This window comes from Phodopus roborovskii, unplaced genomic scaffold, assembly GCF_943737965.1.
Source record: "Phodopus roborovskii unplaced genomic scaffold, PHOROB, whole genome shotgun sequence".
In the NCBI taxonomy this organism is placed as follows: domain Eukaryota; kingdom Metazoa; phylum Chordata; class Mammalia; order Rodentia; family Cricetidae; genus Phodopus; species Phodopus roborovskii.
The window spans coordinates 1,535,195-1,557,989 of NW_026126481.1; the positions used below are offsets into that span (position 1 = coordinate 1,535,195).

Consider the following 22,795-nt stretch of genomic DNA (forward strand, 5'->3'; position numbering starts at 1 on the left):
ATAGTAAGTTTTTCAGTATCTTCTAAACCTCGCCTGTTTCAAAAGAAACCAATAGCTATAAAAAGTACAGTGCCTGTTGCAGTGTGCCTGGGGAATATGTGTGGATGCAAAGCAGAAGGGTGAAGATGCAGAGCTCAGGCTGGGAAGAAAATCATCACTGGGCCTGATAACCAAGGCCTATAATTCCAGCTATAGGGAAAGCTGATGTGGGAAGTTCACAAAATCAAGGCCTGCCTGCAACACTGACTGATTTCAAGGCCACTGTGGACAACTTCATGAGCCCCTGTCACAAACTGAAAAATAAGAGTGGATACACAATTCAGTTCTAGAGTGTATGCCTAGCATGTTCAAGGCCCCAGTCATTCAAAACAAAGGAAGACTAAACATGATTTCATTGAATAAAAACAAGCTGAACACAATTTTATGCTAAACTACTGCTGAGAGTCAAGCTGAAGCTCTTTCAGCTCACTGACAGACAAGAATGATTTCTCAGTCACTAGTAACAGATTCAACCATCACATTTTCAAGACATAAATTAAACTACATTTCCAGAGCCATGCAGAGAAATCATTAAGAACACAATTCTATTATTTGGATATAATATTCTTTCCTGGGCTTTACATATGCTAATTTTATATGCTTGGTGAGAATGTCTATCCTAGTATTCTTTTCTTTTTTTAAATAAGTATCAAATTCAAATCCCTAGGAAACCAAGGTGATGAATAAAACAAGAGCCAAATTTCTTGAGTAATATTTGAAAGTTTTCCCATTAATATGGCACCAAATATTTGAATAGTCACTATCTAGACTAATTGACCATTGCGATAGCATAAAGAAAAAAATAGGTGTTTCATCAGACTCGTTCTTCTAATCAAGGAATGAATAACAAGTGCATGCATTTTCCATCTTGTCCACATCATCTGCCATAAAAATATGGCACCTCTGTATTCAAAACTGAATTATGATTCTGATCCACTCAATTAAGTAATCAAGTCCTGTTCCTGGAATCAGAGGCTCCCTTCTACTTGTTTCAGTATTGTTCGAGTTTCTGTGCTGTACAGCAATTCCTTCAGCTTCCATATTGACTATCCAAGCTTAACAGAGAATTCCATCCTAGCCAGGGGTTGCCCACCAAGTACTGCTTACATTGGACAAACTTGTACATCAGACTGACATGAAAATAACTATTAGTTTCTCTTCCTCCAAGCAGCATAGGTTCCCCCCCCCCCACACACACACATTGAGTGTTCTCATAACTGGATTTCTTTCCCTCCATTAATGTCCTGGCCAACTTCACTGTCAACAGTATCGAGGAAAAGAAGCATTCCAGATGTCCCTGTCTCATAGAATTTGGGAATTTGAATTTTCAGCATGGAGCGTTTGAAGCCATTTTGCTTTAGAAGTAACTAAAATTGATTCTATGGACATGGAGTATGTTGAGTCTGGGTGACCGATTCTCTCTCCACTGTGTCTCAGATGTTTATTGAGCTAACATTAGCTACTAGCAGAGACAGGTTACAATGCACCCCAGAAGGCCTTGATCACTGCAACTGATCTCAATCCCCGGTGAAACCAAATTCAGAAATGAGGAAATCAGAGAAGCTGTTTGATAAAAGGACCTTAATCACCATGTTCAAGAGACAACGCAGATTAAGCAAGCTCAAGGGTCATTCCTACCTGCTCTCCAACAGAAATTGGTAACTAATTAAAGACGTCTTGAAAAACTTGATTAAAAATGACTTTTCTTCTCTCTTAACGGACTTGTTTATCACCGGGTAGAGTGTTCTTGGGGTGGAACCCCACACATTTCTCACTCTTTGCAAGCAAAGGTGACAAGACAAATTGCTAGTACAAAATAAATCACATCCCTCTAATATTCATAGAAGGCTGTGGTAATTTACACTAGCAGAGAAACGAATATTACCAGAAGTGCTTTGTTTTCTCTTTAGGTGGGTCACTAGTTCTTGACACCCTCAAAAAGCACTTTCACTGGCTATGTGTAAGTTTTCCTGCCACTCCTAATATATTTCCTCCCGGCACACTCACAATGTGGGACAATGAAATACACACTAACATAATCATGTCAAGGTAATGGGCAGGTGTCAGTTTAAGCTCTGCTGTGTACCCTCTGGGTTTCCCATGCACCTATTCCTTGTACGTTGACCGAAGCCTCTGTGCCATCCTTAATTCCTCTCTTAAAGACACTCCAGCTAGTCAAAGCCACTCTGCCTTTCAGTCAGTATCAGTTCTCCTTCCCTACACTTGCTGCTTTAAACCATCCCAATTAGACTCTTGTAATATCTGTAGATCTGCCCCCAAGCTCTGCTTTCTCTGTTCTCTGTCATAGTCAGATTGGTCATTAAAACTCTAATGAACAGCCAACTGAAGTAAACACCTCCCCATTTAGTCACTTTTCCTTTATGTAACATTTCTGTGTTAAATACAACAAACAAACAAAAAATAAATCCAGGCTCTTTGCTGTAGGGCCTTTTCTGGTTTACCCACTGTCTGCCTTCCCACCGCCTTTTGCATGCAGATTTCATTTGACCTGAGTTCCATCGCCCCACACAGCATTTTGTTGGATGCTGCTCCCACACCCACTCCCCTGGCTGATTCCAGCCTTGTGGACTTGCCATGATCATTCTCATCCTTTTTCCAGTAGCATGATCCCTTATTGTTTAGTCTAAATGATGGTGCATGTCACTCTTGGTCTACTTTAACACAATTAACACTGTAGATCTGTGTGGTCGTTTAATAAATACTGTCCCTGTTAGATAAATTCCATGCAGTGAGGAACTGTGAAGAAAAATCATTACAGCATCCAGAGGACAACATCATGCACATCATGCATGCTTTTAGGGAAGAATAATGTTTAACACAGCAGGCCTGAGACTGGAATTCTTTAAATGGTCACCTGCAAGGTAGCCTATTGACTGGCATCTGGGGCCTTGGATGTTGGGAGTGTTCTCATTATACCCTGATAAGAAGAGCTCACAGTACTTAAAGCCTTTGGGTACTGGGTGTGTCAGAACACCTGCTTTCTTTCTGAGTGTTGGGACTTTGGAACACAGGAAGCATGGGGGCCTAGATGATCCATATACTCCCACCAGCAAAGAGAGGCTTTAAGACACCATGACCCATATGTTGCCACATTCAGTGCTGGGGAATAAAGTGCTTTCCTGGCACTTCACTAAGAGAAATCTCTTGGAACCTTGAGCCTAGCTTCATCTGGACTTTGCCCCATGGGACTTTTCCATCTGCTGATTTTGCTTGGTATGCTTTCACTGACATTATCCATAGCTGTGAGTGTGACTGCCCGATGAATCATGTGAGCCCTCCTAGTGATTCACTGAACCGGGTGGTCTTGGGGACCTCCTATTAAGTTTTAAGCAATAATATTATGATTATATAGAATACAGCAGTTGAAGTTCATGGGTTAGCTCTTGGCTGGAGATCTGGGATTATCAATGGTATTTATTGTCCCCAGACTCAATGTCCAAGATATCTTGACATGGAGAGCTGGAAGAAATTTAGTTAGGCACAAACTTAAGAAAGGATCAGTATGTTATTTTTTCAGATGTGCTAATGTTAAGAGGATACAATGCTTGGAAAGGGTCTAGAATCAGTTAGTGGCATATACTAGTACAGTAAAACCAGGTCTCCACTCAGTGGTTGCACCAGCACACTAGTCCCTGCTGAGCTGGAATCTGGCCTTTTCAGATGACTCTTGCTTTCCTCAGAATGTGCCACATGCTTGCAGATTTCCATCATGTTGCATTTTCAATTAAACAACCAAATGGGGCATCTTAAAAGGATGACTTCCAAGCTGCTGGGACAATAATGCCACAAACTCCACCAGATTTTATTAGAGTCAAATGACAGTATAAACCAGTAGGAAATTATGCGCCAACTACAGAAACAGCAATGCGTAAAACTCTTGGAGTACTGAACAGCATCCAGTTGGCTGAGAAAGGATCATGTGGCTTAAAATAATTTTTCGCAATTACAATGCAAGCTAGTTCATCGTTTTCTGGCAGATATGCCCCCCACACAACTGGACTCAGCTAATTTTCACTCTGCTGATCGGCAAGTATGATTCTGAAAAACCACCCAGGGAGCTTTCATGAAATCTGAAGTAGTGCATCCAAAACATGAGCCATTTGTTATTATCTATCGCCCTTGAAATCATGTGTATATTTACTAAATATACACAGGATGTTCCCAGATGCAGAGTCTAGAGTGCTGGTTCCGACTAGCAGTGTCAGAGCCAAAAAGCAAAATCGGCAGGTATCTCCCAACCCCCACTGCCCAGTTTTACTTTTAAATAACACATCAGAACTTAAAAACATAAGGGGCTGCCCCCCCCCACACACTTCACCTGAGATCTGGGAGACTTGTCCCTTCCAAGTAGGAGAAAATGAGGGGGAGGAAAGGAAAACATGTGCGACCAGGAAGATTGAGCCTGGTTAGGAATAGAAGATAGGAAAGAGAGAGAGACAGAGACAGAGAGAGAGAGAACATAAAACAGGGAGCCAATATTGGTTTGAAGATAAAATTGAACACAAAGAAAGGTCTAGAGAACTACAAGAGTGCTCCCAACTAACAATCTGAGCTTCCGTGGAAAGGCTATCATAAATGCCCTTCCCGGAGAGTGAGATCAACAACTAACTTCTCCATGGAGCCCTCAACTAATGCCTGTTGAAAACAGGATCAAACACCCATACATAAACACTGAGTCAAACTAGAACCCAGATGCAGATAGAGAGGACAAGACCATGCTGCAGAAACACATACAGAGGTTGCTAAGACAGGGGTATTTTCAATCAGTTTGATTTCAAGTTAAATAAAAATATCTTTTCATATTAATATTTCCAGCTTCCCAGATAGAAAATGCAGTCAGAAAAGATGGGACCAAGGCAAATGTAAACTATGTGTGCTTTACAATGCTCCAGAAGTTTAAAAGCCTTCTTCTTCTACCTAATAACTGGGAGACAAAATAAGCTATGCTCTTATAACCCTGTGCTCACGATAAGGCCAAGAAGGAGGGTTTTCTAAGGGACTCCTACCCAATAGCATCACATTAGTAGGAACCTTTTCAGGAATGCAAAGTCCCTGACTGTGTTGTGGGAGAAATGGGAGAAGATGGGCAGCAATTGGTTTGAAGTCCTCCAGGTGATTCCGCTTCCTGCCACTTTATGAGCCACAGATGCAGAAATAAGCAGGAACCCTACGTCTGAGGGGCAGAGATGGGTCTTAACACTGGGCTCTAACTCTACTCAGTAGGTGACCTTTGGCAACTTCTGTTAGACTTTAATGTCCTCATCTGTAAAGTGGCAATGATAATAATGCCTAACTCACTGGAACACAGTCAATAATCTACTACATAACAGACTTAGCAAGAGACTTGGCATAACATGGGGAACTCATTAAATGCAGGCAATTATTTTCTCTGCTTCAGAGTGATAGCAGGTTTGCTCATTCATTCATGCAACTAGTATTTATTCAGCATTCACCACATATGCACATTAGAACCACCCACCCCACTGTCTAAGGCCCACTACAGACCAAAATGCAGAGCATCACTTTCTAGTGTTGGTGGGGCCAAGATTCTCAAAGAAGAATCAATCTGTAAACAGAACTTTCCCAGCAAGTTCTGGTATGTTCTTATCTTGTCCTATTCTGCTATGCTGATCTTAGGAGGCACAGGACCTGTGTTTCAAAACAGCTAGCCTATGTCACATGTGTGACAGAAGAAAGGTATAGGTTGATGTACCAGGAAATGAGTTGCTCTTTCTTGACTGATCTTTATGATTCCTGGATATCGACCTGAGAGCTTTGGTAGGGTGGAGGAGAAACTTCACTACCATCATGCCCAGCATGAACACTCTAAACTCATGCTTCTGGACACAATGGGCCAAGCCTCAAGGCTAGACAGAATGGCTCTGCACACCATTGTCCAAGGCAGGGAAGGACTTGGGCCAAAGTTTTAAATAAATTAAAAGAACATCTAGACACTCCTTTCTTTTAATCTCCACTCTCCTATGACCAATATAGAATGACAAGAATAGGCCCAGGCTGATGATCTGGAGGAAGGAGCCTATGGAGGCTCACCAACTATCCAGCCAAGACTATATTGGACTATATTGGACCAGAGCTTGAAGGATGGAAGAAAGAAATGAATAGGTGCTTTTGCTTACGTCTCTAGCATGATCAGGAAGATGCTCACTGCTCATAGGCTCTTGCTTTCTTAAAGGTTTATTAAAGCAACAAATAGAAAGTTGATGGCAGGGAAACAGACGGACACCAAATATGACACAGATGTATGGATCCACTACCTCTGCCAAATAAAATTAAATTTTTGATTGAGAAGCCAAAGAACAATGACTATGATATAATCTGGGTATTGGACACTGGAGTGCTTCTTGTGCTGAATTTCGCTAACCTTTGGTGGTTATCTGCGAAGACACAGAATGTGCCACGCCTCCTCTGCTGTGCACACCTGCCAGGTAGTCTGCTTCAGGGTCGAAGCACAACTGACTCTTAACACTAACAATAAATTAGATAACTCTCCGTGGCTTCTAAGGCTAGATGGAAAATTATGCTTCCCATATGACCACAATTAGCTTTTTGGTGAGGGCGGCAAATGAATGAATACTTAGAGATCTGAACTTTCCACTCTCATGGAATCTTTGAGCCATCTAACTGAAACCCTGAACACTGAAGTGTAACATAGCATAGCCACTACCATTCAGCTTTGTTCAGATTTGTGACCAGCAGAACCAATGAGATAATAGTTGATATGAAAGCTCAGTTCTGGGGTATCCTGTCAGGCAGCAACAGAAGAGTCAATACTCTTCACATTGTAGTGGGGAAGTTTATGGGATTTAGCCATGAACATATTAGGGGAAGCCATACTAGGGCTTTGAATACTGTTTTGCAGATTTAAGAGCCCTGGTTCTCAATTTGGTCACAGTGTGCCTGAAAGATAATCACAGGTCTGCAATCTATTTCCTGTCTGTTTTCTTAAGGGGGAAACAGTAACTGGAATAGACTCTTTGAAGTACTCTGATAGCATGTTTATCTCGAATGACACTCACGGCTATGTCTTGTTTCTTCAGTCATGACTCTGTGAATATATCTGAAGTTCATGATGGGCAGGACTAGCAATTCTCCTGGTATGTGTCAGCAGCACAAAGATGAGGGTAGGATTCTTAGCTCATTGGAAGGCTGGGCATGGATTGGCCTACCAGTGTGGCATCTCAGCTCTACTAGGCTGAGTGAGCTTCGACATGAACCTCATATTCCTCATTCTTATATCTCATGTTAATACATACATTTATTTATATAAGATCGGAAAACTACTCATAGGGCACATGGTACAATGCTTTTAGTACACTGAGTACTAAAAGTACTTAACACATTGAGTTCTCCTCTCAACCTTCCTTGTATGGGGCTCAGAAAATCCAGTGAGAAACGGGCTCTTGGGTTGGGGTCAGGCATGGCAGCCATCAGTCAGCAAGTAGTCCTTGGTCAAAAAGAAGGCCATAGGCCAGCAAGATAGCAGGTAAGGTACTTGTTACCAATCCTGATAGCCCAACCCAAGTTGGATTCCCCATATGACAGAAGTAAACAAACTGATTCCCATGAGTTTTCTTCTTCTGACTTCTACACAGGAACACACACAAACACACACACACACACACAGAGAGAGAGAGAGAGAGACAGAGAGAGACAGAGAGAGACAGAGAGAGACAGAGAGAAAGACAGAGAGAGACAGAGAGACAAACAGAGAAAATGTAAAAAAATTTAAAAATTCATCAACAACAAAACTCAGGTGGTCTACGGTGCTAGAGAGGTAGCCCTCACTTTTCCTGGTGTCCTTCTGTCTCACTAGTGCAGAGAGAGGAAAAGGGACATGTGGTAGCTTACTCTTGTCCAGGAAGATATGTGCAGGCAGCAGTGACTCTTTCCTGTGAGAAGAAATATGAGACGAGGCAAGGAAGGTCTCCCTCACCTGGTCTTATGAACACCCATATAGAGACACTTATGCTTTCCATATGATTTCCAAATTTCATTTAGAAAAGGCAATTTTGTCTGTGCACACAAAGTGCCACAACTCCTGCTAAAACTAATTCTAGTGCCTCACTCTGTGGTTCATTCCTTCTGTGAGAGCTAGCAAGCTGTCATGTGTTACTGTCCCCTCAGATGACCCTACTTAATGGTTTCTGGATTCTCAATACCTTTGAAGTTCACACCAGGGCTTCCTTTCTTTGCTCTTTACATAGAACAGAGCTCTCATGTAAAATTCTGCTGCGATTCTAGCTATCTCTACAACCTTCCATCTCTAGATATGTCCCAGAGAATGAGACTTGGCGGTCCTATCAGTCGCATTACTCCGCCTCCAAATAAGCATGCATCTCCAGTACTGTAACAATCTGAGTTCTTGCAGACTAAGACCCATATGCAGAATTCTCCCTCAGCTCACCCCAAAATACATCAGAGCAAATATATGAACATCATTAATGACTAGAATGTAAAATGCATGGTAAAGGGTGTCACCAGTGTGGCGATGAAAATTGGTTCCCATAGGCTCAAGCATTTAACACTAGGTCCTGGCTGCCAGTGCTGGATGGGGGAGGCTATAGAACCTTTAGGAGGTACAGACTTGCTAGAAGGAGTATGCACTGCGGTTGGCTTTTGAATTTAGTTTCACTCCACTTCCAGTTACCCTCTGGTTCCTGTTTAAGGTTGAGATACGATCTCTCAGCTTCATGTTCTTGCCACCCAGCCTGATGCTTAGTGCTATCATGGGCTTTCCCTCTGCAACTGGGAGCCAAAATAAACTTTCTTCCATAAGTCACTTCTGGTCATGGCACTTTATCAGAGTAACAAAGAAGTAACTGTTGACAGCAATTGGGGTGAAGCTCCCCCACACCTCACATGGGAGGCTAAGAACATGATGCCAGAAGAGAACATGGGGAGAACTCTAGAGAAATCAGTCCTGGGTACAGCATCTGTGGGACAGTCCTGACCCACCTCACAGGAGGAGAGCAAGGAGCTCTCCAGCCAGCAGGAATGAATGGCCACACAAGCCAGGAAAATCTGTGGAAAGGATGCGAAATTCTATGGATGTGTGTCTTTTCATCAGCTGGAGACGTGGAGAATTCGAGACAGGGATTATAAAAAGTAGTGTAGTGGAAAACACCCTGGCAACACTTCGCAACAAAAATTTTCAAGAAATACAAACAAAAAAAGAGCTTTTACAGCTTACCGATCAAACTGGTGACATATGAATTCATGGTGAAGAATGAGTAATGTCTTCCAAGCCATGTTTCAGTAATCACAAAGCAAAAACTCTTAAGACTAGAGAAGTGTATTTCCAAAGGAGACAAGCTAAAGTGGACTAGCACCATGCTCTACAAGTTTAGTGAGTTTCCCTTACAGACATCCTTACACTGGCTTCCCTGAGCTGGTCAAACAGTTCCTGATACACATTAGGTGGCATGTCAGGTGACACTTGCCAGCAGTGTAATTCCAATGACATGCAAGTTCTAGTGTGCATCATGGACTAAACCATTTTAGGGCAGAGCAGCAATTTATCAGAGGTGAACACCATTTCAAGTAGGTCTCAGTGTGTCTACATCTTAGGGCAGTTTTCTACCTCCGCACCATCCTGTCTTAGAAAGTATGATGGTACACTCTGTCTCAAACAGTGAGTCTTGATGAGGGGAAAGGTCCCCAGTCACTGCTTCTGTACCTCTCAGGACCAACAGCTTTTGTTTATACACCACAAAACTGGACAGCATGACCATAGCTGGATTTCCTTGGTGAACTTACCATGTACCACATACTTGGCCACTTGGGGTCATTGAAGTAGGTAGATTGGGCACGGCTGAGGTCGTAATCCCTCTTTGTCCGTTTTTTCACCACTTGCTGTTGAATCCACTCCACCTTCCAAGAAGAGATATCTGGTGAGTGTTCAGCTTCCATCGCATAAAACATAATATCACGTAACATAAATGACGGTCTACTGCATTTCCCATTTCTGGTCAATGTTGTGTCAAGTCAAATGTTATTGTGAAAACTAAAATCTCTGAGCCCATGTGATTCTCTAGAAAGCCAGCTCTCTTTTATTTCAATAGAGGCAGACATTTTAGTCTTTTATAGACCAATAATTCATTTCAACACCAAGCCAGTTTTGTTGTTGTTTTCAAAAACATGACACTGATAATTTGTTCTAAGGTGATAGTGATAATTTTTAGGGTATATTTCCATTCATAGTAAGAATCGGAAAGCTTTTTCTACAGAGCTTCAATACTAAATATTTCAGACTTTGCCGGTTCATTCTGCTCTTGTAGTGTAGCTAAAGCATACCGGAAGTGGTAAAGCGGAATTGAAATAAACTGTCATAAACAACACTAGTTGTATTGGACTCATGTGCCCTTTCCTATGATGCAACATATTCTTAAATGCTTTGGCATCACTAATTTTGGTGTTGTTGTTTTTGAGGCATCATCTCACTATGGAAGTCTGGAGGGTCAGAAACTTGTTAGGGGGCAACCTTGAACTGACAGCAATCCTTCTTCTGCCTTCTAAGTCCTAGGATTGCAGGTCCATACTCCTGCCCTGGCTAGGGTTGCACAGCTTTGTAAAAACACAGCATGGTAGAAGAACACTACTAGATGAATGAAAAACTGTCTGCCCTACTTTTATCTGTGGCAAAGACTAAAGAGTCAGGTTCTTGAGCAATGGACATCCTGCCAACTCAAACTTCAAAAATGCAACATTCCAGAAGCCTTCACATTTAACCATGAACTTTACTTCAACTTTGAGTTTAGCATAGCATCTATAATTTTATGGCATATAAAATAAAAGGATATTTTAAAAACAGGTTGTTATTATGACAAAAAAAAAGAGCATCTCAAATACAAGATTAGCCTTGATGTAATTCTTCAAGTTCCCACAGAATGTTCCTTTGTTTGACAGCTAACTTTGTCACAATATTTTGAAATTTCCTATCTAGCCATCTATCTTTGTTTCTCTAAAGTAAAAATTGGGAGTAGGGACATCATATAGCTTCCTGTTATAATCTTTTATCTGCCCACATGAAGATTCAAAATCTCTCTTGCCTACTTGAGTACAGAGTTGAGGAGGAACACAAAGGCACTCTTCTCAATCAGGGTGGAGAAGCCAGAGTGAACATGTGTGCACATTATCTATCACATTAAATATTTCCCTTGTTGATTCTAAACAATATTTCTTAGGAATCAATTCCATTATTTTGCTCATTCAATAAATATTAAATGGCAGACACTATTTGCCATGAAGATGAGTGAGAATGATGTTGAGTTTTGAAAGACTTTTTCTTGTCAGAGATATTTAGCTAGTATTTCATGATATTTAGATTCATAAAAATATAATTATTTCTGCATATGATGCCCAATAAGGGAACATTTATGACGAATTTGTCAATGCAACTTATACTTGCATGCTTAATCTTAAATTACTACTTATGTATCTCATTCCTACAAAGTTAAGTGGGTTTATATCTATACACTAGGACAAAGAAGGCTTCAGATATGTTTAATCATCTGGAACCTTCATCAATTCAAAACTTCCAAGGTGTATGTGCAAATATCAGAGAGTATCACATAATCTGCTAGTCACTAAGACTTGTATAGAAATGAAAGGAGTCTTTATTGGGATTGGGGCAGGTCTAAGTACATGCATGGTTTCCCTCCATGTGTCACAGGTAAGACAGATAAATGTGTGGGAGGGAGAAAACAAAATGGCGGCCATTTTCATGGATGAACTGTGGCACTAAAATGGGATGAGATATCGTACCAAACAACACATCATCTTTAACTTTACCAAGCAAAAGTGTTAGCTACATGGCATTCTGGCTAGACCATGTCACAGTAGCTTGGCATTTGTGTCTGATGATAAGTCACCTCCTTGACCACAGGGCCGCTGCATTCAAAAAAGGTTCAATGGGGTGTGTGTGTGTGTAAGTCTCTCTCTCTCTCCCTCCCTCCCTCTCTCTCTCTCTCTCTCTCTCTCTCTCTGTCTCTCTCTCTCTCTCTCTGTGTGTGTGTGTGTGTGTGTGTGTAGCATCAAATACATGTAATTTGCCTTGGTTCTTTATGGTATAGGCCTTTAGTTAGAGAACAAGAAAAGTTCCCTTTGAACCCGAAGTTCCTATGACGAAAAGTCCACATTTATGTTTTTTAACTGTTATCTGTTATGATATATTATTTATAATTTAATAAAACTTGTCTAAGGGTTCAGGATGCAAAGCTAGCCACACTAGTTAGCTATAGAAACTAGGCATTGGTGCTACACACCTTTAATACCAGTACTGCAGATTAAGAGGTAGACAGATCTCTGATAGTTCAAGGTCACACTGACTGCTAGAAATTGATTCAGTCCTAAAAGAAACAGCTCACACAAAGGTGACCTCAGCACCTGGGATCACGTGCCTTTAATCCCAGCATTAGAGGAGTGGAGACAGGAGGATATGGCTGAGCAGAGAAAGGAATAAAGGCAGGAGAAAACAGGAACTGAGAGCTTTTGCTTCTGAGGATTCATGGAAACAGGTTTGCCATTTCAGCCGGGTAGAGCTAAGATCTACTGAGTTGGCTGCTTTGCTTTTCTGATCTTCAGTTTGTAGTTTGAAACCCAGTATCTGTCTCTGGATCTTTTATTTAACATGGCTACAGTTATCCATCCACCCACCCACCCACCCATCCATCCATCCATCCATCCATCCATTCATACATCCATCCATATTTAAATTCTTTAAGGGGAACTCACAGCATCATATAAATGTTATCTCTTGCCAAGCTTACGACAAAGAGAAAACATTTTCACACAATTCTATCCAGCCCAGAAGTGAATGGCCTCCTTTCTCCTGGCATATTCCATTTCAGACACATTACAGAATGCAGTAAACTCAGAACATGCCCCACCCTCACTCAGACCTCTCCTCCCTCTGCAGGCTAACTGGACACAGAGCCTTCACTTCCTAGGATCTCCATCCTCAGCTCCCACTTGCCAAGCAAACCACATTATATGATCATCAGAGATGTGCCCCACAAACTCAGCTAAACTTGTATCTCAATTTCAAATTTGCCAACTTACTGATCCTATTCATGGGGTAATTTATCACCAACAGAAGAATATAATATTTTATAATGTGAAAATATAATAGAAGTAATCACTTAAATGTAAATGGGAAACAAATTATAGTATCACTTTTAAAATGTATCCCACAGTGAGGAGGAAATAAGTTGAGTAATAAAATACAGTAGAGCTAATGATCAAAACAGGTACACCAATGAGTAAAACAGAAAATAAACTGAACTCAAATACATAATAAACCATCATGGATGCTGTGCTAAATAGCAGATGAAAAACAAGTGACTTAATATACAATGGTATTTGAACAACAACAAACAAATAAAGTTGAAGCTTCATAATCAATTTGTATCAATTTTAAATCCTTTAACTGCTAAAATGTAAAAGATTTTAAAATATTAAGCACAGAAAGAAATACTTGGGCTGAAAGTAATTTTACAGTGGAAGGCACATGTTACAAAATTTTAAAGTGATTCAGAAAAATATATGATCTTAACTATAAGGAAAAAAATATAAATTTTTTGGGACAAAAAGTGTCAAGGTGGCAGGTAAAGATAAAAGAATAAAAGGTTCACAGCTTCTACCACCAACCCAAGGAGGCTGTTTCTCTACTTCACAAGAAGTTCCTATATTCAATAACATAACAATTCCATAAGAAAATAAATAAAGGATAAAACTTAAGCTATCCCTAGGAAGATAGGCCAAGATTCTTAAAGCATAGAGATGCACTGAACTTCATTCCTATTGCTTTGGTTTTAGTATGGTTGTGCTCTGTATTTTCATGAAATTAAACCATCTCCCTAGTTACAGGGGTGGGAGGAGGTAGAGCCTTTACTAGGTGGGTCTGGTGAGAATCTGATTGGGGTTATGCATTCAGAAGGGATAGTGGGATCCTGGTCTCTGCTTCCTGACTGAAATATTAGTATCTGCTCCCACGTGGGCTCCTGTGATATGCCACCACATGCTGCCCTTACCAGAGGCCAACTGGGCTGCCAAGTCTTCTAAATAAATTAACTTTTCTTTATATGTACATTATGTTAGATGACTCATTATTGTGACACGGTGGCATACAGTGACATATGAAGACAAAAGCAACCTAATACTGAACTGTGATATCGCCTTTCTAGATATGATGTAAAGACTGAGAAGACACTTCTAGGATAGCAAAGAGTCATGTTTATACAATGGTCAGGTGCTGAGTCTTTATTCAACTCTGTGGATGGTAACTAGGCAATTCTACAGAGCTGCCATTGAGTAATTCTACTCCATATTTATGCACGTAAATATGCAAAGTAAATTTAAACTATAAATACAAGTAGAAAAGGTGAAACTCTATGCATAAAATGACATATAAAATGGAGTTTTTGACTAGTTTATTTCATTTGCTATCAGTTACATATATGATCTCTGGGTAAAGTATAGGGAGAGAAATGAACATGCCTTCTGATCTGATTTTTTCCTTCTGAAATTCTAGTCACACATCCTTAATCTCTAGTTAACAAGGAATAAAATGTTTGTTAAAAGCAACAAGAAGCTGTGGTTGATGTCCTAGGTGGAAAATGATCTTTTGTTATTCCATGAAGATGCAAAAGTGGCATTTAGAAAGATGGTCAGTAAACAGTCATACTTCTAATGATGTGATTGATTGAAACAGTTTCCAGAAAATAAAAAGGATTCCATGCTTTGTGCCTTTGGATTAACACTAACAGAATAGGTGGGAAGGGCATAAAAGTATTTGCCCTCTGCCTTCCATTTTTCTTCTCTGTCTTTGAAATCAAAATGCACAGAGCTGACTTGATTAGAAGAATAAAAATTGTGTGCATGTGTGTGTGAGAGTGCACACACATTTCCTAGGAGGAAAGAAAAACGCTTCAGGAAGATATATCAGTGCCAACACACAGTTCCCAACACAAATATCTAAATAATGTTCTGAAACTCTGGTCACAAAATGGTAATTATCCCAATACAGTTGCACGTGTCTTTAATTGAAACACTCAAAATGCAGTGGTGGGAGGATCTTTGTAAGCTCGAGACCAGACTGGACTACAAAGAGAGTTCCAGGCCAGTCAGGACTACACAGTGAGACCCTGTATCTCCACCCTACCCAAACCCACGGCATCCTAACTAACCTTACCCTACCCCAACCCACTCCCCTAGAAAGAAACAAAAAGAAAGGAAAAAGAAGGAAATGAAGAAATCAGTTTTATCAAGTGAAACATTTTACCAAGTCAAGACATTTTATAAAACAATGTATTCAATAAATAAATAAATAGGGTAGGCTGTTTTTTGATTATTTTATCTTGAGTAAATTCTACTTGTGTTATTAAATACTAAAATTATGCTGTCATTCATTTTAAAGAAAATAAAATAATGGTTTGCAATCCACCTGTTTCAGAGAGCAACTTGTAGGCAAATAAAGTATCATGTTTTATTTGATGGAGAATTTCCACCTGATCTGCCTGGAACAGGCATTGGGATTTATTTAATAACTGTAAACACCAATTGTTCACATAAAAGAAAATGCATCTGGTCAGGAATATTAGGATATTTTAAAGATCATTTAAAAGGAAATTGTGAAATAAATATTGCATATAGGACTGGAGAGATAAGAACACTGACTGTTCCTCCATAGGACCCAGGTTCAATTCCCAGTACCCACATAGTAGCTCACACCTATTTAGCCACAGGGGATCCAATGATCTCTTTTGATCTCTGTGGGCTCAAGGCACTCACATGGTAAGTACTCAGATAAACATGCAGGCAAAATATCCATCCACATAGAAAATAAATAAATATGGAATATACAGTTGAAATAGTGCAAACAGAGACAATACAAACCATACTTGAAAAGTTGACTCTACCATAAAATTGTTGGCCTTTTCTGAGACCAAAGTTTTAAAAATGTATGGTTCAATTCAGTTTTGCTCCATTGGGTTTAATGGAAAAATTCATAGCATTATTGTTAGGAATTCAGGTCATCCTTCCCTACCCTTAGCCTACTCCGCTGTTACTTACACTTCCTACTGTTACTTACACTCCCCTACACATTTAAGTTTTCAGTTTGTTCCTTGGTTATTTTCTCCTTTTCTGCTTACATAGGAAAGTGAAAAACAAGTGGTTACCCCAGACAAAGTAGATTGCATTCCTCATTTTGAAAGCTTTTTCGTTTGCCTTTGTCTATTCAAACGTTCTGTTAGATGGGACATAATGTCAGTGAACAAACCAATTTCATGAGCTCGGGCAGTTTTAATCCGGTGGAGATCAGACAGTGTGGTGAAATAAACAAATTATAGCATGGATTTTTAAACTGCTATATGATTAAAAGGCAAATAATATAACGAAATAACAAGTGCCTATAGAGGAAGGACTATTACAGGAATTGAGTCAGGAAAAGTCTCTTGGAAAAGGCATATATTTCAATATAATATTAAATATCAAGGCACTGGCTGCATAAAGAACTCAAGGAAAGGTTAATGGGCAATGTGACTAAGTAAAGCAAAAACATCAAAACGATGGTTCATTTGTATATTTTTGTTTATAATTCATCCATACATCATAGATGCCTACATAATCCACCTCACCTCACAAGGCATACTGGTATTGTATTTGATCTCTAGAAGAAAAACAAAAAAGGAGAGGGTGATATAGACATCATGAAAACACATTTCCAGACAGCTGGCTTTAACCAATTCAAAACTCCTAAGAAGCTGAAAGAAGTTCTTGAAATGAAATGCAAGTTCAAGGTAAGCACAACCCCACAATTCCACTTCCTCTTATGATAGGGACAAGTAGTCACAACAGGAATTAATCAAGGTCTTCTCTGTGGTCCACAGCAAAGGATCCTCTAATGGATATTGTGGTACTCTTGTGATGTTAGACAGGATGTTAGACTTTAATGGGGAAAGGGGCTTTCATGAATATTTCATCTACTCCAACATGAGGTACAGATGTAAAGCAATGCAGCAGATATGGACATTGTACTAGAAATGAGAAGACAGAATCGCTACCTCTGCAGCTCCATGAGGAGAGAAAATGACATTCACTGGGAATCTACATCTAAGCATCCTGTGTGTGTCCTGTGTACTCTTTACATAAGCCCAGAAACATGAGGCTACAATTAGTGCTGCTGAACTGAACTAATCTATCCCAGATGTAAGCAGTGCAGAGCGAAAAGGGGGTGAGTATTAGTCCAGCACTTCCTGGGATGCCACCAAGCACTAGTTTGACTACTTTGGGGGAGGAAAAAAAAACATAGAAGTTCTTATAATCTCTACTTGTATTTGTAAAATGGTATTATTGTCAAGATGGTTCAACAACAAAGTACTACATACACACAGGTTCCTATACTATTTAATAGTTTGCATTTTAATTGAATAGTTTCTTTGCTGCTTTTGGAGAAACTGTGTGTTAGTATCCATAGTGCCAAAGGTAATGGTTGACATCACGTTCTCAAATACAGATATGCATTAACAAATATTTTTACATTGAATTAATCCATTTTTCTTGGTATTGATGTCTAAACTTTTCTAGTTAGTAAGAGCAAAACAGCAGGAAAGTTTTAACAGAAAGGGTGCAAAAAGGGACCCAGAAACCTAGGCTTAATCCTACTACATAGTAATGGACTGTTTCATATTCTAATTAGATAGTAGCACATGGATGATCACACAGTTAAAAATGAACACCATGCAAATTAATTCTTCTAATGTTTAAAATAGAATAGAAAAGAATAGAATACAACTTAAAAACACAAGAATCTCTGGATATAATTTTGACATTCACCAAGTACTTAACAAGTTCACATTACAACCTATTCTTTTGCATATTCTATTGAGGTAAAATGTGAGCTCTAAAACTGATATGTATACCTAAACACACACACACACACACACACACACACACACACACACACACACAGAGGGGAAAGGAAAAAGAGGGTGTGTGGGATTAATGGGTAATACATCATATTACTGACCCCTGGTCTGATAAAACCCAGTCCTGTACATATTTTTTAGTCATTTGAAATGAAGTTACTTCCTTCACCTCATAATCTGTATTTCAGAAGTCATATAAGACAGTGAATACAGATAAATACAGAAAATAAAGGATATTCAGAGACTGAGAGGCAAGATAAGGCCACAGACACAAGCGGTCACTTTGGACAAGAACCTAAGCAATGGTTGAACAGAGGCAGTGAATCTCATGCTGCTCCATCTCACAGGCTAATAAAAGATGCTGCCAACACATTGATGTTCATTGATGAGCCTATAACCAAAGCTCACAGCAAATAAAGTGCAAATTTGAAAGAAACGATCAAAGGAAATAATGAGCAAGAAAATGGTTGGAATACTGGCCTTCAAACAAAAGGGGAAGAGGCATCAAACTGATGTGAAAAATTAATGCATATTTCTTTAGCACTTAAACATTGAAAACTTTAAACACTGAAATTTTAATATCCTAACATAAAATATTAATGTTTAATTAAACATATTTATATTTAATTGAATACTAATATCACAACTATAAAAGTTTAATAAAATGTTAAATTTCTTTTTTTCCCCTTTTTTTATTTAAATTTGAAACAAGGTTGTTTTACGTGTCAATCCCAGTTCCCTCATCCTCCCATCCTACCCTATTGTCCTCACAAAACCCCAGCCCATCCCCTTTCTGCTCCCCAGGGAGGGTGAGGCCTTCCATGAGGAATCTTCAAAGTTTCTCATATCATTTGGAGAAGGGTGCAGGCCCCCCCCCCATGTGTCTAAGCCAAGAGAGTATCCTTCTGTGTGGGATGGGCTCCCAAAGTCCATTCATATACTAGGGATAAATACTGATCCATTATTAGAGGCCCCATAGACTGCCTAGTCCTCTTAACTAACACCCACAGTCAAGGGGTCTGGGTCAGCCCTATGCTGGTTAAATTTCAAGTACCTAAATGAAGATGGTCTATGCTGATCACTAGCAATAATACCCATATGTAATAAGTTTTCTTGATTTGAAAGGAAGATTATACCTATATGTATTTGTACACATTTACTTCGATTGACATCAACTTTCTGGGAACAATCATCTCAAAAGATTTAACTTTCCCTTTGATGTTAACACTCTTCAAACTTCTTAAAGAATTTATTAAAAGCTGCACAATCTTTTTTGTTTGTTTGTTTGGTTGGTTGGTTTGGTTTGCTCTCAAGTGTATGAATTCTTTGGAACAGTTTTCATTGTCCTGCAGAAAACATTGTTATTTGCACTAGTTTGCTTTCTGTTGTGATAAACACTAGGACCCAAAGCTATTATGGGAAGAAAGGGTTTATTACATTTTATATATTTTATATTTACAATCTAGGACAGGAGCTTAACGAAGGAACCTAGCAGCAGAGTCCACACAGGAGTACTGCTTACTGGCTTGATTTTAGGCTCAAGGCCCAATACCTCTACAGCCCAGTCCAGTCTGCTCAGGGTTGGTACCACCCACAGTGGGCTGGGCCCCTCCCACATCAGTCACCTGTTGAGAAAATGCCCCCCATAAAGGCCCATAAGCCAACCTGATGTAGGTAATTCCTCCACTGACATTTCTTCTTTCCAGATGAGTCAAGATGACAACAAGACTAACTATTACAGGGCCTGATTCCTAGTCATGCCAAGTTTTCCAGTGGACAAAGAAAAGAAAAGAAAAAGAGAAGAGAAGAAAAAAGAAAAGTGTGTTTGGACCCCCACACAGCTTCTTTCCCCTTCCCGTTTTGTGTGCGGGTGATATTTAGGTATGTATACCAAGTTTTAGGACTCACATTCTATCACACTGGAATAGCAAAAGAAAATATGGAGATGTAAACTCATTAAATACTTGTTGAACTATATCCAACTATATCCAAATATTCTTGTGTTTTCTAAGTTGTATTTTATACTCTTCTATAAGAAGAAATTTGAACACAATTTTGACTGCTCAAGTATTGAAATATATGGAATTCTAAAGTGCCTAAACCCAATTTTATTATCTGAATACCACCTAGGGTTAAAATCACTTTTGAATAAATACAAAATCTTAATTTAGGAACTGAATTAGAATAGCCCATAGTTCATTGCATCTTCACTCCTATTTAAAAGCTACAGTGGCAAGACTTCATTCCACATGTGTTTGTCTTACAATGATCATCCTTTAAGCTATTTGTAGGCCAAGTTGATGCAGTTAGTAAGTCCATTCAAACCTAAAGCCAATATGGGAAATCTCATTCTGTCCTTACTATAAGTTTTAGACAGCAGCAAGCATGACATTTTTCCCCTTGAAACAAAGCTTTAATGTAGCTTAATGGACTTTGGTTCACTTTGGCCAACCCTGCAACTTTGTGCACAAATCATTCCAGATATTCTCAGATTTGTTTTCGAAAATCTGGACGCCCTCAAGCTGTATGCCAACCAAATGAATACAAAGACGAGCCTTATTTTGCACAGAGAGAGGAAATTGTTCAATTCAACTGAGATTAATATAAAAAGAGGTAAATTCTGGCAAAGGAAAGAATAGTCATTCTCCCAATTTCTCAGAGCAAAGAGCATGGGGTGATCTGCTAAATGTGGGAAAGTATGTCATTATCTCTCTTCTTCATGTAACATGCGATTTAGTCCACACAAGCAATGATCAGGAAAGTTCTATTCATACAGAAAGAGGCACTCATCCCTTGTGAATAATTCAACACCATTGCACATATCATCTTATTCTCCCAGTTTTTTTTAAATATAAATGGCAATGGTTTTTGTCTCGAAGTCCCATAGGTCCTACTGCTGTAATTTTATTCAGGGTGGAAGGATCAATGAGAAAGAATGGTTTAACTTCAGAATATGGGATCTAAAGTCTTACTTGTACCTGCTTTGTTCTTTAATGAGGCATTTCGACTGGCCTGGTGGCTTCAGTTGTTTAATCTTCATCAGGATTGGAAATCTTAAAAATTAAAAACTAACCATTGCTATGCTGATAATCCTATGTTCTATGAATCAAATATGATTGGGAAAAACCAATGTCATTTTGTCTTGGTTTTGGAAGATAATAAACACACAGCTTTTAGGCAGAATGTGTCCAAAGAGTTCAAAGCTCATCAATAAGTAAGTACTGTGATCACTGGAGATGAACGCACTGAGAAACACTCTCTTTATGGGCGACTCCTTCAGCAGAGAGATGAGAGGGATGAGGGTTGGTAAAGGTCCTGATGAGGACATCCACTATATTTCTGTTTTCACTAGACTCTAGCCTTACACTTGGCAGAAGAGCTGGATTGTTTTGCAACCAAAAATCTTGGGGCTCCAACAGCCTCGAACACCAGCACCACCCTCTGGAGAAGTTAACAAACAGTTAATTTTGGTTAAGGTCATAATGAAACATGACTTTCACACTCAGGAGAAAACGTTTCAAAATCCTTGGGCAAACAGTGAAGGGATTGAAATTGCCTCCTGTAAACCCAGTTGCCAGAGGCAAAGCACATATTTTCTCAATCTGGTAAGATTCCATCACAAGAGGAACCATACCCAGGGATTCCAGCAAGGTGATACCCGACATGACTTGCAGGTCAGGGCACAGAAAGACCTGGAAGGAGACCTGACCAGTGATAGTTGGAGTTCACATTACGTGACGGGAAGGCAGGCTGAGTCTGTGTCCCAAGCTCCCTGGTATCCCTGAGTGCTCTAGATGAGTGCCAAGTCATTTTGCTGAGGTTTCTTTTCCCTGAACTCATGGCTGTAGCACCAGCAATGACAGGAATGATGGGACTTGGGAAGGAGGGAAAACACGTTTTCATCCATCATCCACATGTACATTTTCTTGGTAGAAGGTCCATAAGCCACATATTTCCACCACAAACCTTTCTTTCATGTCATGTGCTTTGGATGCCTGATCCTGAAGATCCTGAAGTCAACTGTGTTTCTGTGATGGATATTGTGTGTGAGGGCTCAGAGTTGGGCGAGGGAGTGTGGAGGGCTATCACCAATTCCCTCCATCCTCAACCCCTCTATCCTTCCAAGGAACTCCATCCTGGAAATTCAGATCCTTGGCACAGGAGTGAGAGATGACCTCGGCCAGAGTTCCCAAAAACACTATTGAGTCTTAGAGACATGAGAAGGGACAGTCAAAATTCTAGCACCTGCAGGGGCACTTCTTAGAGACTTCATCCAGTGTAATACTTAGCAGCTCATGGAGCCTTGGGTACACTGAAGGATGAAGCTGCAACTACTGGTAAGAAGTAGGAGCTCTGTTTGGAATCAGGCAAACCAGCAGGTGAGGACAGTGTCCCTAAGTTTTACCAGTCCCTACAGAAGCTGTGCTGTGGTTTGCCCAGAGTGTGTAACCCCAAAAGATTTAGAGAATAAATGCATTATTCATGGCTTTTCAGTAAAGGAACTGGTAGTAGATCAGAGTTTTCTGGGCCCTTAAACAATCCAGAGAAAGAAAGCAAAAAAAGCAAACACACTTTCCAGACTCTTGAAAGACAGAGAAAATTGCCCTTTGCCACAAAGAGCATTATGATTTGAGTTTGTGAATGGTTGTCACAAAGCCAAGGCATGAACAACTACATAGTCACTACTTAAAAAGTCACTATTTAAAAAAAATCACTGTTTTCCAGGTACTGTGGCTTCCAATGATAAAGAAATTACAAACCATAAAAAATGATCACAAATATAGCTA

At 39.7% G+C, this 22,795-nt stretch overlaps 1 protein-coding gene across 1 annotated transcript in view; it reads right to left on the reverse strand.

Annotated features, from left to right (window-relative positions):
- Pcsk5 (proprotein convertase subtilisin/kexin type 5) overlaps nucleotides 1-22,795 on the reverse strand; it is a 409,247-nt gene that overhangs the window by 307,019 nt on the left and 79,433 nt on the right. The window contains exon 3 of the mRNA XM_051194065.1: nucleotides 9,838-9,951. Within this exon, the coding sequence (XP_051050022.1) occupies nucleotides 9,838-9,951 (114 nt within the window). The remainder of the gene's footprint in view (nucleotides 1-9,837; nucleotides 9,952-22,795) is intronic.